The sequence below is a fragment of the Pleuronectes platessa genome, chromosome 13 (genome assembly GCF_947347685.1).
Source record: "Pleuronectes platessa chromosome 13, fPlePla1.1, whole genome shotgun sequence".
NCBI lineage: Eukaryota > Metazoa > Chordata > Actinopteri > Pleuronectiformes > Pleuronectidae > Pleuronectes > Pleuronectes platessa.
The window spans coordinates 16,830,943-16,850,350 of NC_070638.1; the positions used below are offsets into that span (position 1 = coordinate 16,830,943).

The 19,408-nt window shown below is 41.0% G+C and overlaps 1 protein-coding gene across 1 annotated transcript in view; it reads right to left on the reverse strand.

Moving 5' to 3' along the window:
• slc1a7a (solute carrier family 1 member 7a) overlaps window positions 1-14,397 on the reverse strand; it is a 28,858-nt gene extending 14,461 nt beyond the window's left edge. The window contains exons 1-2 of the mRNA XM_053438177.1: window positions 14,257-14,397; window positions 7,579-7,658 (exon numbers count right to left, since the gene is read on the reverse strand). Coding sequence (XP_053294152.1) covers window positions 7,579-7,658; window positions 14,257-14,397 — 221 coding nt within the window. The remainder of the gene's footprint in view (window positions 1-7,578; window positions 7,659-14,256) is intronic.
• Between the last annotated feature and the right edge of the window lie 5,011 nt (window positions 14,398-19,408).

Sequence of the window (19,408 nt, forward strand, 5' to 3'; positions counted from 1 at the left end):
CCAACAAAAGCTACGAAATCACGCTGTAGCATCAAAACTCTTGAGTGTACTGAGGCAGGTTGGAAGATTTTAAATGCTTTACATTCTCACGTTAAAGGACCATTAGACACTTATATTGTCTTACTCTCTTAGATGACAAGCTTTACAGCGTCAGTGTGGCACCATTTATCTTCCTTTAGGTCACTTCACTGTGTCACAGCTGTTACATGCAGTCAATGCTATGACCATGCCTCTCTCTCAGATTCGTAGTAGATGAGGTGCAGCTCAAGGTTTGCAAGCATCTGACCAACTGAATCTTCTGCTGCAGGGACGATGATCTACAGGTGACCCTACACTAACAGGACATTCAGGAGAAGGACATAACAAACGTCATCACTCCCGACTGCTTTCTTTTCTCTTCATGCTCATTGGCTGATGCTGCCATTTCAACAAGTCAAGCAATCTCTCTATTCATAGATTCCTATCACTTCTTACTCCAGTTTTGCCTTTTATCACTTCCCTCAAGCACCGGCCTCAATCTTTGTTTTCTTTGAGTCTTCCAGGAAGATGCTGTTCTTCAATAACCCCAGATATCCCTGCAGCTGGATTGTGCCCTCGGCTTCACTGACATGTTGAATTCACAAATCTCTAAATGATTATGTGTATTCTTTAATATGATATGATTGTTAGTATTTTAACAAATGAGGGAAAATGAAGTGTTTTGAGGTGAATTGCTTTAACTCAGACTGTGCTCTACTATACTCCTGAGTGATCACACGGTGGGTTTTGTCATCTGAATGCAATTAACAAATTGCTACCTCTGGCATGTGAAGCTCTTAGATGAGAGGTATTAGTTTGCATGAATGAGATCACGATGGAGCCAGTAGGTTAAAAAAATGCAATGAGCTTGCTATAGCCAGAATGTGATGCCAACCAACCTTATCACAGTCATTACAGACTGCAGTAAATAGGCTAAGGTTATAATTATACTATCAACAATGTGGTTTTCTGTCTAATCACAAGAAAGCTCAGGTAATTGACTGCCAGTGATGGAGAGATGTGACCGGAGCTACAATAACAGAGAGATTTGCAGCTTGTGTAAATACCCTGGAACCCCCCGTTCTCCTCCTCTGGCTTATCAGACAACAAGTGCAGCGGCTACAGCCAAGGGGCTTGTCCTGCGCCGGTCGGGGATTAGACGATCTCCGACAGGAAAATCAGGACGTTATAAGTAGAAATCAAAGTGGAGGTTGATTCACGGTGCAACAACAAAACATCAATCTTCTGGGTAATGCCAGGGAAACAGTTTCAACTGGATTGTGCTGCGCTGTGTGTCCAGATGTTTGGTGCCGGGTTAACATTAATAATTTGTTTTCCCTATTGCAGCGGTTTTGGAAACTACGAACTGCAGCCAAGAGATCAAAGAGGTGAAACAATTATATTTATGCTATGTCAGGGATTTACCTTTTGACCTCCTCCTCCCAACTCTGTACATATATAACTGATGATAATATCACAGTCACATGTTGTATTTTTGATGGAAACTAACAAAAATAGAAATCTTCAGAGTGAAGTGATTAAAAACAAAAAATTAACTTAATAGTAAGCATTGTTTACAATATGGAGCCACTTACTTATTACATTTAATTAACAACTTTATTAAACCGACAAACCTTTGCTTTGTTATTCAAACCACCTGCTCATTTGGAAAAAATATTTTGTACCTGTTTTAACATGTAGAAATTTCTCATTTGATAAGCACCGTTGGTTGTTTTGTATTCTGTATTTTATTATGCCTAAATTCCTTGTTAACAGTTACATCCTTCACACAGTGCCCTATTTTTATTATGTAAACAGTGGTAGCTCATTCCTTAAACTCAAAACTTAAACTTTCACCACTTTGGTTGAAGTAAAAAAGGACATTACATTTTAACTGCTTAGATTAAGATGTATGATCAGATATTTTTGTAACAATAGTGGGATGTATTTCTACTCTACTCTATTTTTGCTCTGTTTTTGGTCTCCCCCACCCTGAAAAACCTAGCTGCCTAATGCTCCTTTGTCCTCTTGCTGTTTGGTGCTGGTCAGGTAGAGGACTGTAAGTTTTTAGACCTTTTCCCTAAAACAATAGCCTGCTATGGCCAACAATTACTTGGAGAGAGTGATGGGATTGCCTTCGAAGTTATGTGCCAGAAAACTGAAACAGTGAGCTGAAAACACTGCAACGCTCCAGAGATCTGAGGGAACTGCAGACTTGAGTGATAATTCTTCCGGGGCACGTCACTGCAGGCATCCTCCTTTTACACACATTCAATCATGTCATCCAATGTCATAAAAGATTAAAGCAGCTTTTCAATAAAGCCATACTTGTGACCCCTCATTAGAGGTCATGGCCGCCACGAGTAGCATCTTCTCTGTCACTTTAAACATCTTGTGACCCCTCGGATTGAATGACTGAATGACTGACCAGCCACTCTCTGATGTCTGAGTCAAGGTGGGATTAGAGTGTCACCTGCCATGGGTCACTGGTTTAATTGTGAGGATTCGATAACATGTAGAGCAGATCTGCCACAGGGTTTTGGGCCATGTGGGGCTTACAGTCCTCAGTGCTTGCCTTTGCAAGGGACGCAAGAGCATTACAGTAATCCCACGATGTAAAAGAGAAGGCAAAGGCTCCTTGGAGGAGGGTTGTCCATGACATCCATAAAGCCACTGTGGCTTTTCCTTTATCAGATCAGAATAGACACCGGCGATGCTCTGGTTGATGGCACTCTCACAATAGGATGTTGCAGGAGTGTCTGTCGTCTATAATGTAACACTCTAAAAACAGTTTCAACCCAGAAGCTCACAACAGCTCTGACAAAGAGTACAAGCCAAAAATACACCTACCACAACATAGAGTAGACAATAAATAAAATCATCATATTCTACAGTCAATCCTCTTTGAGTCTGTGAAGCATATGAATAACCTGAGCTAATAACCTAGCATTCATACGGTGGATTTGTTTGTATGGCAAATGTCAGTTTGAGTCAAATAGCTATAGATCAGACAAACCAACTGGAGCTGCGCGGCTCCAGTCATGTGACACGCCTCTCTGTCCACAAGCCTCTATAGTTCATAAAGAAGGTCTATTTAATCTGCAAACATTTCCCATCCCATCTCTTGCTGGAGTATTGCTGCCAGCTGATCCAGCCCCTCCACCAATCCAGCATCCACCTGTAGCTCCGACAGGGGAGGTTATAAATATTTGCTCACTTCCATTATATCTGTCACATCCGGGGGAACGATGAAATCGCAGCTCAATATAAATTTAAAACTTCAGTTGTCTGACTTATCATTTTAATTGTGTGTGCTCCGTGGACACCATCATTTACACACAGGTCTCAAGGACACACTTGACACCCTGCTGACAATAACCAATTGAGTGCAGCCAGTGCAAATTAAGGTCTGGGCAGGTTGAAGATATAATTCGCTTTATTAATTATGAACTGTTCCACCAGTTTTGTAGAGAAGCAGGGAAAAATGACATGTCAAGAAAGCCTTTAAAGATTGAAGAGATCAATGATTTCTGACAAGAGGTTTCTGCTCTTCATTAACATCGGTCTCAGTCAGGAAGGAAAGTCCTCACACCGTTGTGTATCTAGCAGTCTCCTTATATGAGGACATTATATAAAACAATTCTATGTTAACCTTTTGTTGATCTATCTCCTCTGACTGACCTGCCGATCAGCCCAAAAACACTGAGCAAACGTGTCTGGGTAGGAACAAGAACCAAACGTACAGTCAACAGAAAAACATAGCGAGCTTTCATTTAATGAAGTACAAAACACCAGCATGACACAAAATCCTGCATGTGTTATATATGTCCCTGTGTAATTAACTCAACCGCTAATAGGGGACTGTAGCATCTGTTTCAAACCATATGTTGGTAGAAAAAACACATTTACTGCAGAGTGCTAAAAATGTAAACCTTAATGAATTCAATTAAAAAAAAATGTCTGTCATCGACCTTGCATTACACAGTTGCGGTTTTAGATCAAGAAAACGTATATATACTCCGGCCTGGTAACACCAGGAAGTGTATTTAATAACAAAAGTGCTGTTCATTTGTGTATAATGTCTTTCTGATATTGATGTTTCATAAACTTAATAAAACAATAATCTCTCTGACTTTTTGTTGAGGGAAACACTTCAGCCAAGTGGAACTTTGCCAGGATTTACTTTACTGCTCCGAGCAAATGATCTATTCCACGTCATAGTCATTTCTATTTTCACCTTTGAAAACTCGCTGTGACCAGGCCGCAAACTGAAGCTAACCCTTCTCACACATGACAACATCCACTTCAGCAATACTGAAACACAATACTGTCGTGTGCTGCATGTGTCCAGCCAGATGAAATTGAAATGTCTGGTTGTTTACTAAGTTGGAGACACTTTTGAATCTATCTTACACTTTTACCCTATCGATAATGCAAGCAATTGTTGGTAATTTCCTTGAGCGACGTCTCAAAGAAATAACCAGGAAACTAGGTGATCGATCACTTTGCTGTCGTGTGAGCACTGGAATCCAGCAGGGATACACCAAAAACCTGCCTATGAAGAATACATATTACATATGTCCTCCTCAGCATATGTGACATCTGAAATCCCAAATCGGAGGGGATGATAAGAAAATCAAAGCAAGGGGACCCATTACGAAGAAATTATAGGAAATACTGTATGTGCTGGTCCAATGAGAAGAAATTAAAATATAATGTTGATTGTTTTTAATTGAAACATGTCCCCTGCACCATAGAAAAAAACATTTCCGCCTGTTTATAATGATGGGAATAATAGCCGTAAAGAGGACACCCACTGCAGATTAATCACTGCACAGTCATCGCGACTCTTTGAGAAACAAACGCCTACAGTCGCTTCACATTTCCACAAAACAAAACCCACCTGCAAGCTGGAGGTAATTTCTTCCCACCTTTGCAATAAATTAGCAGAGCAAACTAGGTTTAGGTCAACACTCTGAACATGGTTTGGATCGACCATATGTTTTTGCAGATGCTGAATATCATTAAAACCGCTCTTCCCCTTTGAACTTCAGATCTCAGCCAAAGCATTGGGGAAGAGCTTCAAAGAGCTTTATGAAAATGCCCAGGCTGTCTTAAACTAGATTCAGCAAATAAACTTAATGAAAAAAATCTTCCTCTATTTACTCTTCCATGTTAATTACAATCTCAAAAATAAAAGGTACATGGAACACAAAGAGGCAGTAAGCGGAGCGACCATTGATTCTGCATGACGCGTTCATGGGATAATCTGGTTTTCGCGTTGGCCGGTGCGCAGATGGCCCCGGGAGGGAGGAAAGATGGGAACGGGCAGGCTATAGGGCTGGGGCGGATATTCACCCCTAGATAAGCCCTACTGTACCAGGCGCCATGGACCAGCCGGTCTCTGCATCCTGATCCAGATACACTCTGCTGTCATCGGCGGCCATGACAGAGAAAGAGGAAAGCAGAACATCAGCCAAGACTGGAGCTGTGTCCTTTGTTGGACAGACCAAACCTGCTGATTTCAAAGTACTATCTGTGCCTTCATGATCCATTATTGCCTTCACTGTATCACAGGCAGGCACCCGGACGATTGAGTGCGCTGCAGACTCAACAGCACCAGCCGCAGGAGCCCATGGTCAGAGTGTTGCTTGTTTGCCCTGAGTGCCTTAACGTTCCCATGACCTGCATGCACTGTTTCACATCAGATGTAATTAAGGTCTGTTTTCCTCACGTGCCTCACGTTTGGCACAGACTGAAGTGATCTCCTGCTCTGAATCTGTGGAACTGGGGGAATAGAGCATGTACGTGAATAAATACACAAACGCATGGTCTTACTACCGTTTGCCATGCGTTGAAACTGTGTTGTAAAAAGACTGGAGAATATACATGAGAGGAAGCCCCAGGATACACTGACAGATAGAGAGATGTAGACAGAGAGGGAGACTGACAGAGACAGAGAGAGGCAGGGAGGATTAACTTCTCATCCAGTCTTTGCTGTTGCATAGATTGTAAGTAGCTTATTGCACAAAGCAGCCTGCATGGAACCGGTGCGTTTGCATGATTTGTTTTGGGAGTTCTTTTGTGCGTTGGACATGGTTGACCTCGTGCGGGCCATTGAGAGCTTTGGGCCTAAAATAGTCCAACTGGAGGAGAATCTGGCATCGTGTGTGTGCGCATCAGAGCGTAAACATCCAAAGCTATAAAAGGGCAATGAGTTTACTTCCATATAAATATTACTCTTTAATCCTTGATGTTAAAAAAAAGACAGGGTAATTGGGTGCAGTCTCATCTAGGTCTGACTTTGAATCTACAGTAATCACCATGCAGAGCCAGAGGAACAGATCCTGAAGGTTATGCACGAGAAAAGCTGCGTTACGGTGAAAATAAATTTGATATTAAAATTTTATTTTTCGTTCAAAATAGTCCTTAATCAGAAACCTCTTACGGGAACATACTTTTTTTGTATTGTTTTTGAATAAAATACAAACCATTTCTGTTTGTCACTTTAAAATAACTCAATGACACTAGATTTGGGACTGTTAATCCTATTGTATTGTTAAATTAGTTTTATTCAAATGAAAGACTTATTTAAACAGTCTATCTTTAATCCATTTCCTTTTTTCTTCCCCATTTCGTTTCAGAGCCTTTCTATGTCTCTATGCCTTTCTACAAGACGGCCTTTCGAATTGCTTCTTGTAGTTGAAAGGCACTGTACACATAAACTGTCATTTCCTACATGTCTTGTAGGTCTTCTCCAATAAGAAGAGCCTGAACCTGAGACAAATATAAATGGTATTGAACATTTAAAGCAAACTTGTGTTTTCAGTGTATGAATACTAGAATATTTCTATGAACAATTTGACTCAAGGCTGATGTTTGCGGCAGCTGATGGCTTGGCAGGTCAGAGAGGGTTTAACAAGAAAAAGATAGAAGCCCATCTCAGAAAAAGGTGCATGTTGAAGATGCAGCCATAATACAAAAATCTGAGAGGCGCATTGCTACGTATACAGATATATTGCAGTATGTAGATATGTGAGGACAGACAATAAATTCTCTCTGATGTAGCGCACAAAGCAAATTAAAAAAGCTCATTCTGATGCTGTCCCCGTTTCCTCAGAGGAACATTCACGTCGTCCCCTGGTCAAATTTCAGAATTCATCTGCTCAGAGAAAAGACTCTTATTTCTGAGATGGCACATTTTCTAAAGTAACATTAACCACTGTCAGAGCAAAACGATACTGCAGCATGTCACTGCAAAACTAGCTCTGTGTGTGCGGAGGGGGAGGAGTGTCTCAGTTTTTCTCTCAAGTCGTTACACATCTCTGTTCAGCTCATTTTCCTTTCATTTTGCTCACTTCCTTTCAGCACAGAAAAAATAACACTGAAAATTCCAAACCAAACAAACGTGAAAGTAAAAATCAATCAAGATAATTACAACAACCTCTATCAAACTTGGCATTTGGCGCACAAGCGACCATGTGAACATGTATGTGTGTGTGTGTGTGTGTGTGTGTGTGTGTGTGTGTGTGTGTGTGTGTGTGATGCTGTGTTTCTTACCTGGATACCACAAGGGGCAAAATCAACATTTTCAACATCCTCATCAGCAGCTCTCCGGGAAACTGAAAGTACTTCACCTCCTGCGAGGGAAAAGAGAAAAACACACATTAGAGCACACAAATAAACTATACAAAGTAATTACAGGATTTTAAGGCAGGGTAATGAAAGGTCTTCCTAATTGCAAAATGGTGAAATCTGTGACTGTTGCAGCTCTTTAGAACATATAAGAGGGAAAGGAAACAGAAAACATATTGTAAAAGGGCTTAGATTATTTTCCTCCTACATAAGAAACTGAATAAACATTAGAAAAGCTATAAATCCCCCAGAACCCCTCAGTCTGTCACTGACTGTCTGCTGTTTTAGTGATTAATCTAGTGGTTTTCTTTGCTGCTTTGCCTCTCCCAGAGGACACACGGAAGAGGAGTTCTCTCTCCTTTTTTCTCTCCTTTTTTATCACCCCGTTCAAGTTATCATTTTTGTTTGTTCGTTTGGAAGTCAATATAATGTGTGTGCTACACTGTAAAATCATTTAAATGCACAGCACAAGTGCATGAGTACTGAACAGTGGTAGAGGCCAAAAATATCGAATCAATGACAGAGATGAACGTGTTGTTACGTCCGTTACTAGGGCAATTATGTGGGCTATAAGTAAACATAATGTAAAATATTGTTTAACAACTGTACCACTTAATCACATTGTCAACAGTGGATAAGCATATGAGCACTTAGCCGCAAATGCATCTTTACATTTACATAATTCCTCACAAAATCAGTCGCAGGCTTACATGCACAGCTACACTTGATTATACTGTAATTCTCCATAACACAGGCTTGTTGGTGATGTGTACTCATACAGGTCACAGCTGTGTGGTATGTCACATCCCAGTTGAAATTTCCAGACTCTCCAATGGATTTTCAGGAGGAATTTAATCGATATACATTTGATGGATTATGGACTGAGTAGAAGAAGAACTGCCATGGCTGCTTTAAATGAACACAGTGGGACCAATGATTGACAATTCCATGCATTCTTTCTCGTGGCAGCAACATCACCCAATGCAATTCAAAACGAGCTGCAATTCTTTAGCGATTGTCTACGATGTACGGTGGCCCAGAGAGCTCAATGCACTGCAGCTCTAGCAAACACATGCAAGTTGACAAAACACAAGCGAAGTAAGAAAGCATGTTCAACAATTTGACAACACAACACAACACATTACCCACCACACCTTATAGAAACGCGCTGCAATTACAGAAAAAGACAATGGAAGTGTTTCAAGGGGACAACTAAAAGTGATGGACCCGTCAAGTTGTTTAATTGTGTGTATTTCATTGTATTTCTTATTTTTGAACTGGAAGGCGGATATTAAGCAAAACGTCATCACTCGGTTAACATGAGACATCTGCAGTAATATCTGAATCATCCGATCACAATGTTAAAATAAACCAGAAACATTACTGTTGAGATCATTTTCCAATATCAGACACTGTGGGTTCAGTGTCTTGCCCAAGGACACTTCGACATTTTGATCAGAGCAGCCAGGGATCGAATCCTTGACCCTCTGATTAGTGAATTACCTGCTCTCCTCTCCCCTGAGCCACAGCCACCCACAACCTGACAACTGTCAGAAAGTGGAACGGACTGTAGGGGTCTGGTAATATCACTTCTTTCCGACTTTCTACTTTATCATAATGCGAGTGAGCCACAAGAGGGGAAAAGCCAATGGAAAAAATAACAGGAAAAAATCACTCTAAGTACAGCGCATCTGTCAGATGATGGAACAATAAAAGCTTTCTGCTCCTGCAGAGAGTGTGCTTTTAGGCTAAATGGCTGAGTGTGTCTGTGTGAGGTGGAAATACATTTCTATGTTTTGTTGTGTATTTCCTTCCTCGAACATAGCATCAAGAGTGTTTTTGTGCATGCTTGTGTGTGCGTGCACGAAGGACAAACAGGTCTCTCTGTGAGTCATGGGCCTTGGATCCATTTTTCCCAACTGTTAGATGTTGCAAACTTTGCCTCCATCCTAAGCTCATAGTAAAATGTTTCCACTGTCTGTCTTTATAACACTGTTACTGTGCCCATTTCTGAAAGACAAAGGTCTTTTGTCAGTAATTTCCCTGCATTGAAACATTTACCATATATTGACAAAGTTTTGTTAACTCTCAGATCTATGAATAATTATGTGTCAGGTTGTGATTGGTGAGATCATAGTCACATCATATTGAAGATTATGTGTATATTTCTAATTGAACATGATTGCAGTGGGATTTTCACAAAAATTGTTTTACTAAATGTGGTTTAAAGGTGAGTTTTTGATTATAGGCTGCATGTGCTCTGAACCACGTTGCACCTCAGTTACTATATTTGAATTGACTGGTTGGTGAAGTGCAATATGATTTTGTAATACAAAAATACACATCTGCAAATTTAAGACAAAATTTAGTTGCTTTTTCGACTGCAACCCACCAACGTCATTAGGCCGGCACTGGGCCAGACACATATTAATCTTTCCAGCTCTACTGGATTAAGTGGAAGCTCTGCTCTTCATTTGCCCTTTGACCTGGTCAATAACAGTATCAGAGCTCCATTGATGATGACGTTCTTTCCATTCAAGCAGAAAGAGCATATGCGTAGCAGGAATTATCACAGAAGGATTTTGTTAGGCCATAACGGACGGAAGCGTGTCGTGAAGATAAAAACGAAAGCTGAATTAGAAGAGGAATGAAATGTTGCAAGTACGGTGGGTGGGAACGTGTTATTGTGGTTGGTATGATACCAATCATTTTTTTTATTGGTATCATTGTTTCTTTTCATTGTATCATCCACTTCCTTTGTCCATTGTGACAAGATGGAGCAACAGAGTGCTTCCACATACAATGTCATTCTTTTGCTGCTTCCAAGGGATTTAAATCCTCTTTATTTGTGACCGATGAAAAAAATATAGACTTCGGGAGCCACTCAATGTTGTTGACATCTTTCACTCATCACGAGTGTTTCACCTCAGGGTCAGCTTGCTCTGGAGTGTTTATGTGTGGCACTCGTCAAGTGGCTAATGGATTTTTTTTCTTTCCACCAGGTTGGCTCAGCCGGACTCTAATTCTCATTGGCTGTGACAGGCACACAGAAACAAAGCTTTTTCTCCCTTAAAAAAACACATTCTTCCCAAGCTACGTTATCCCAGTATTTGTTTTCACTTTTTTCAAACCTCAGTCACCGGAAAAGACAAAAAAAACTAGAGCAACTTAGAGTTTCGCCACCTTAAATACTAATTATTTAGCTTTGTCAGGGTATGTTCTTGTATGTTTGACATAATGGATGATGTTTAAAATAAAATAAAATCCAGGGAAAGTTGAAGATTCTTCTTATTGGCCTTGGAAAATGTAGACCTGAGTTAACTTGTCCAGGATGAGTACTGCTCTGCGATGATTCATTAAGCATGGGTTAAACAGGGACTAGTTGCTGATCATGTGATGCTCGCAACATGGACGTCTCAGAGGAGAGAACACGTGAGGAATCTGGTGGGTTACAAATGGGAATGGAAATATATTATAGTAAAGAAGAAGCCTGTCCTTAGATGGTTAAATGTGCACGTTGATCCTGAAATACAACAGAAGAAGCTCGAAGACTCCTCTGAAAAGGGTATGATCCAAATCCTTCAGAGGCAGTCAATGAGTAACTTCAAGATGCGTATAGTTTCCATCCCAAAAGGACATTTCCCTATCTTAGATTATAGAGATGTATGTATAAATAAAAAAGCCAACTACTTTTTTTCTATTTTATAATGTGAAATGTACAACTACTAACATGGAGGAGACATATGCAAACATTACGGGCGAATTTCTGTCCATTTTCCGAGCTGTACACAACATCTGTCACTCGATCAGCACCCTGCATTCTACAAGAGACACAATGGATAACAATTTTCTATACAGTCTATGCACACTCGGTGGGAGGGTTATACGTATGATGCCAGCAGCAGGAGTGAGCACAACCCTGAAGTAAGTTTTTTAAAGGACACATTTATCAACTGAAGCATCTCACCCAGCAGGTCCCAAACTGACACAACTGACAGAGAAACAGCGACTGATCATTTATCAGGTCTGCATGAAACCCTGTGCACGGCAGCTGGCAGCACAATAGGTTTGCACAGGGAGACTTTCTTCAGTTGTGCTGCTTGTCTGTGGAGGGGCCAGGTTTGCTGGGCATCAGCCACAGACTGTTGAAGCAACACCCTTGCTAGGAGCAGCAGGGGGAGGGCCAGCAAAGCATTTGTTTTGCGGCAAGATACTTTGCATCAAAGTAAAACACCAGTTAAGAACTTTCCAAACCCGAATCCAAAAATTCTAAATTCTAACACGGCATCGTTTGAGACCAATGACTGTATCTAAAGATGGCCGACATGACTGCTCCTCAAAAGTGAGGCTAAAGCCTTTTGATCGCCCCCTGGTGGCTGCCTGCAGTATGGGTCATAAACTTCATGTTAGTGTATGTGACACGGAGCAAACTAAAAAAGGTACATGTCGAATACCTTTTTTCCCTTTTGTCCGAGTCCAAATTTTGCCGGTAAGCTTGGTTTTATTGGACGCTATAAAGTGGATTACAACTTGTAGATTTACAGCAATTGGTTTAACCTGCGTATCAGTGTGACCTCAATACCACAGCTCCATTCCCTGATCGCTACTGAACAGAATCAGGCTCCAAAAGATTTCATCACCACAAACTGGCAGCGTTGGTATACGGGATAATTTGGCTTTATTTGGACATCGTCCATCTTTATATGAAGTCTGTGTTTGAGACACATTTCGAGGGTCGATCACCATCACAGGAAAGAAATAAAAAAGCAAGAGGCTTGAATGTGTGAACACTTCTTACATGTGCTGTGTGTGATGGTGGACTATGTGGTCTCCTAAACCTTCTCTTGACACCAAACAGTAAAACTATATTTAGTTTAAATTGGGCTTCAGAGACAGACACTTGAGTTGAAGAGCTGAGAGACACATATATCTACATTAGCTGCTGCAAGTTAAGTAAAAAAAAAAAGAAAAATAGAACTTCAATTTATTTTTTTGCATAAAATACACCTACAGAACCATGGCTGCAGTCACTTGTTCAGAATCAATTTAATTCAATATCTTGCATTCTGCTTCCTGTAAATGTTAACATTGGACTTTGGCTGCACAGGACAATATGAGGTTAGACAATTTGCTTGGTCTTTGGGATGAACTCAGGCCATGTGGCTCCAGTGTGACCTCAAATCGAGGGAAATTACAGAAAATGTAGGAAATGAACATCCATTTTCAAGCACTTATCCAAGCACTTATGACCAAAGAGAAAATGCTTCCGAAAAAGTATTAGCCATATTAACTATCTTCACCGGACCATGTGGGAGGGTAAAGTGGTTTGGCCTTTTGTTCACATCCCCGACACTGCACTGTGAGCACCATCAGCTGCTCTCGGTCAACAGGACATGGACATCAACTGTTTTTAAAAAATTGTTTTTTAGAAATTAATTGCCAACACATGCACAAACATTACCTGGAAATAGCTACACACATACACTTACATGCAAAAGCACACATGCACTCCCAGATTATGACAAATTTAGTTTGACACATGCTTTCTCAGCAGTCAAGGCATTATTTTAATTAGTGGAACAATCAATACAACAATCTCTTTTTTTTATTTATGTTCCCACAATTTGGACCTTTCCTTACCCAAACAGTTACAGTTATAACAATGTAGCTGCCTGTAGAATTTGTATCTCTATATTCATCAGCTCCCTCACAGCATTTTCCTGAATTCCAACAATTTAATTCCACTTCCCTCTCAGTCATGTGTGAATTATATAAGTGAGGACCGATTGTATGTTGTTGACTCCATGACTGATTGTCAACTAATCTCCGCACTGGCCGCCCATTTTCCATTGATACTCTGAGTCCAGCTGAGAGGCTACAGGCAACCTCAGTGAAGGATGAGAATCTGTTTTACATTTTTAAATGAAGAGGCCAAAATACATGAAAAATAAAAAATGTAACCTATTTCCTTGCTTTTGTCGATGTCTTGTGCAATCACTATGAGCACCTTGTAGCGGACGCACCCTGGAGGCTTATATACGCTGTATTTCTGATACTCTCTTGCAGTTCGAGTGCGAGCGGTGAAGGTAAAGAGCCTCACATCATTCATTGAGAGGAAACCTTTCCTTTCCTTTTGCATCCATCAAAATCAACTGTTCATCATGAAACCTGTATTTTTGCAGGAATAGATAAAGGCCCGTTTATAATTTTTTTAATTTTAATTTAAAGTGAATTTGTGCGTATTTAGTTGTGGGGACTTTTCTTCCACCTGGGGACAAACAGCCCAACATGGTTGGTCACCTAAGTCTCCATGGATTGAATGCGAGTCAATACAACGCTCTTACAGAGATTGTGGTGAATAATTGTGTGAAGTGTGCAGCAAATGAAATGGAGGTAAAGGTGCAGATGCAGGGAACAGGGAATTGGGTAATCTCTTGTATTAAGAGTTGTGGTGTCTGAATCCATCTAGGCATTTAAGGAGAAGACGGGGGGTCACACTCAGATACTTGCATGGGTGAAAGAAGGCTTACGGGTGGGCGGGTGGGCGGGTGTATGGATAGGTGGGTAACATGTGAGGGGATGGGTCTTTTTTAACCTACTGACCTGCTCGGAGAGCTGTTTGCCTCTGAGGAAGAAGCCCAGCAGGCAGCCAATGACCACGGCCAGCACAGACAGGATGAGAAGCCCGTTCTGCTTGCAGACATTCTTCACCCGCCCCCACACTTCGTCCAGAGCCACCGCCATCCTCCTCCACTACCTCCTCCTCCTGCTGCTTGTCCTGGTCTTGTCTGCAACGTCGCAACCCCCCCCCCCCCCCAGAGAAGACCAACCCTTTTACCACCTATTCAGCCATGCAGAGCCAGCCACAGAGCCAACAGCCGCCGCACAGGAGGAAATGGCAGGACAGTGGATGCAGCAGGCGAAGCAGGATAGATAGATGCAGCGAAGGGATGTGAAAGAAGCAACAACCAAGAAATAAAAAGAGTGAAGAAATAAAAAGTTGGGATTTGATTAATGGAAGGGGTGAAAAGTCAAATTAAAGAGGAAGTCGTCCGGATATAAAGCACTTCAGGAGTTTCTCTGTTCCCCCGCTGTCCTGCCTCGTTGGTTATTCCACGGGACTAAAGGCATCACACTGTCACTCTCTTGATCTCTGTCTCTGTCAGTCACCTCCCTCCCTGATTCCCCTGCCTCCCCCACACATTCCTCCTGGTGGCCAACAGGGGGCTCTGCGACAGCTGGTGGTATTGTCCTCAGGGTTAATACTTAGATCCTATTAGGCCATGCCGGACGACTCAGATCCAAGGCTGGATTAGAGAGCTCTCTGAACAATTGGACAGTGGATTGTTCCAGACCCAAAAAAACAAAAATAATTGACAATTCTGACAAAAGTGACATGAGGTAAAAGAAGAGCACCAAACAAAAAACATGGCCTTGCAGTCCTGGTGCGTTTTTATGTGTTTCACAGAGAAACAGTTCACAGGATAAAGACACAACTGAAGGTTAAATTGTACGTTCACAAGAGGGGAACAAAAAAACGCGCAATCAACTTGCTAACAATGTAGATCTCAGAGTGACATAATATCACTCCTACCTTTCCTGAATTGATTCTACGATTTAAAAATGCATCAGTACTTCATTGTGATATGGAGGAAAGAAAGAAACGTGAATGTGCATGAATGGAAATATTACTGAAACTAGAAAGTAGAGCGCATACTACCGCCAAGGCTCATGAGTCTACTTAAATCCAACCAAATTGCGCCACATTTCCCACAATCATATCAGTCCCTTAAATGTGCCTTCCTCTAGATCCATTAATCATTCTCTGGGAAATCAATAAAAATGTCAAAAAAACTGCCCTGTCTCACCATGTCTCTAAATTTGAAGGATTTGTCCTTGGGTCCCGTCCCTCTACAAAATGGGATCAGACAGTTTTGTGTAATCTTGCTTACCAACAAACAAACAAAAACCACATTCAGATTCACTGGACCTGGATTTTTTATTTGGATCTGCACCAAATTACACACACTGATCAATATTAGTCCCATAATCATTCCTGATATTTTTCATTAAGATGAATGAATTCTTCTGACGACGAGATGATCCGTCCAGTTGTTTTGCAGAATCCAGCTCATAAACGAAATGCAGACGAAAACAGAAGCTCCTTAGCGGAGGTAAATAAAGATTTCTCCAGAATGTCGTGTAATTTATTCCATTCTCTGAGGAAATTCCAGATGCAGAACAAATGTTTCATGCTTATGAATATCTATTCTGTGGCTTTAATGATGGTAGTGCAACAGGCAGTGTGGGCAGTTTACTGAGGTGATACAGTCATACGGTTTAAGCTAGAAACACCATTCAGTCACTCTGATTGTACATTCATTGTGGTGATACTAGGGTTAGGTTTAGGGTTAGAAGTCTATTTTACCTCTGTGACTTTTGCAGACCGATTTCTTTGTGCATCTTTTGTTGGACTTCTTGTTGTGTTATGACCTTGTACCTTGTGGTTTTCCTTGCGTTTGTTTTTTGGATTTGTTGTTCCGTTCATTTGCATCGTAAATTAAATATTGCATGTTTTACTTTGATGCCTTGTCCTTGTGTGTCTCTCTCTCTTTATCTGGTTATCCCTCCTTGGTTCGTGACCTGCCCAGCCCCTTGTTAGTTTCACCTGTCTTGTTAACCCGTGTCATTAGTCATGTTTACTCCTTGTGGCTCATTCAGCTCAATTCAGTTCCTCTGTCAGCGAGCCTGTGATTCCTGTTTTCCAGTAAGTGTATGACCAAGCTTCTTTTTTTTTACCCTTGCTTAATTCTGACCGACCACCTTTGTACCAAAGATGAAAAGTCAGGACATCTATTGGATTTTTTCTCTCGTGAAGTCCTCATTTCCTCACCTGTGTCTATACTTAACAGATACTGTGGAACTTTGTCATAAAAGAACCTAAACTCCATTTGATTGCCCTACCCTTGACATTTTGGTCAAGTTTATGGACTATCATTTGTTAAAGCCTGAATAGTTTCTCATAACGGGTGTGCATTGTTGTGTTGTAATGTTACTGAACCAGAAGTACATTGTGCTTTTACCTGGGATGATTTTCAGAAGCTGATTTAACTAACCCAGGAGTATTCACGGCAAAATGTATCAGACTGTAGTTGTGTAAATGAAAGAAAAAGAAATGTGACCCACAGCACAGAGGGATAAGTACACACATCCACAGAAGAGGATCAGTTCATTGTCAGCCTTGGTCTTTTATGTGTCATCTGTATTATCCTGCTGAATGAATTTCACAACTTCACATAGTTGTGTACCTTTTTTTTCAAATAGAGGCTTGAATAGCTCTGATGTTGTACTATTATTACCTCTGCCAGGGACAATATTTTTTAATCTCAGTTTAGCAGGTTTATAAAAAACTACTGAATGGATTACCATGACACTTTATGGAGGGATGCGGTATGGATCAGAGGAACCCATTATATTCTGGTGCAGATCCACAATTTTTATCTTTCCTTGTGAAATAAAGTTTTGTTTTCACATTGCTGTCGATTTCACTGAATAGGTCCTTGATCTTGTTTAGGGGACTGAAAAATGAGCGTGTGCAATTTAGTGCAGATTAAAATAAAAATCGGGCTCTCGTGAATTTAAATGTGCTTTCATCAGTTAGTTTGTTGTTTAGCAGGGTTACGCAAAAGCTCCTTCATCAATTTTCATCCAATTTTGTGGAGGCGTGAGATATGACCCACGTAATAACCCGTTACATTTCGGTGCGGAATCCAGGATTTAAAAAACTAAAATATTTCAAATGGTGAGATAGATCGTTAGCCATGACAATCATTGATAACTGTCCCTTAAACATGCCTGACCCCCCCCCCTTCCCCCATCAAGATCCATGAATTATCCCCAAAATTCCTGCATTTGCTTCCACCAAATTTCACATATTCTTTACTAAACCAAACCACATTCTTCCACAATAGGTTTGTGCTGATCCATTTAGCTATTTTCATGTCATCTTGCCTACATACTAATAGACAGGGGTGAAAACATAACCTCCTTGGCAGAGGTAATGAAGAATCAAACGTGCCACAGTAAATTAAACCGAACATGTAAACAAAGAGAAATTGGTAAACACACATTGGATGGTCGACAGAAGCACTGCAGGTCATTAAAGAAAACCTACGAGTCCTAAGGGTTTCACACAATCACATGAGCACATTGCATTTAACTGGGAAACATTATTTAGCCTGCGTCTCGTCGTACTTTTCCTCGACAGGCTGAATGGAATCCAGGCCCAACATTACATCCTTTAATTAGCTTCATTCTTCAGACACGCTTGCCATAATTCCTCTGGTTTCAATTCACTTCCAGGGAAATCATCCCCCACTCAGACACATGGTCTGTACACCTTCTGAGAAAATTTAAATGATTATGCCGAATATGCTGTCGAGTCGTCCTCGAAGCGGGGAGACGTGTTCTTAATAGATGCATCTGAATTTGTACTCGGGAACTTCAATTACACAGAGCGACAGAATCCAGTGAGGTCTATTGTCAAAGAATGAGTATCACCACTTGTCAAGCTGCTGCAGTGATCGACTTCTCAGAGTCTTCTGCATTTAATGAATGCTGTATGTCAGGTTGTTACTTTTTTTCTGCTCTGGATGTACTTCCTGCGGCAGCTGAAGAAATTCAACCTGCCAAAGACAATGATGGTGCACTTCTACACCTGCATCATCGAGTCCATCCTCACCTCCTCCATCACCATCTGGTTTGCTGCAAACGACAAAAGGAGGCTGCAGCGGATCATCCGTTCTGCTGAGAAGGTGATCGGCTGCAATCTGCCATCTCTACAGGACCTGTTTGCCTCGAGGACCCTGAGGCGTGCAGGCAAGATTGAGGCCGATCCTTCCCACCCGGGTCACAAACTCTTTGAGGTTCTTCCCTCGGGCAGGAGGCTGCGGTCCATCAGGACCTAAACCTCCCGCCACAAGACCAGCTTCTTCCCGGCTGCAGTTGACCTTATCAACAAGGCCCGGGACCCCCACCTGACTCTGACTGTTATTCCGCCCCCACACCTCAAGGATGTGTTAAATTAACACATTATATTATGTTATATTATACTGCATTACATTGCATATTACAATCTGACACTGTTCACTGTCTTGCATCTTGCATTTCACTTTTTACTTCACTTTTTATATCTTTTATCTTTTATATCTTTTTATTTAGATATGTCTAAATAAATGTTACTTTGTATAAATATTAGAAAAAGTGAGTAAATAAGAAGTAAATAGTGAGTAAATATATACTGTTTTTTTTTTTTATTGCTTTTCTTATGTGTGTTATATTTATTGTGTTTTTATGTTTCTATGTTCATTGTATGCAACAATTACCAGAGCGAATTCCTGGTCGGTGTAAACCTACTTGGCAATAAATACTTTCTGATTCTGATTTCTGATTCCTATCCCCTTTGTTGAGTTTTTCTCTCATCTTAGTCCTTCCTCCAAAGCTCATTTTGGAGGAAGCCAGTGGATATTTCGCACACTGGGCTCCATCATCTGTTAACATCAGTCTACTGAAGTGTGTCTTCAAGCTCTTTCAAATTTAACAGCCACACACCGTCTGCCTCAGATCCATTTTCTATTTGTTTTCTTCAGATTCTGAAGCACAGAGATCTCTCGGCCAAACTTGAGCCACCTTGCGTGTGTTTGTGAATCAGAACCATTCTAAATTGACAGGCGAGTGTCTGCCCTCTGCAATCAGC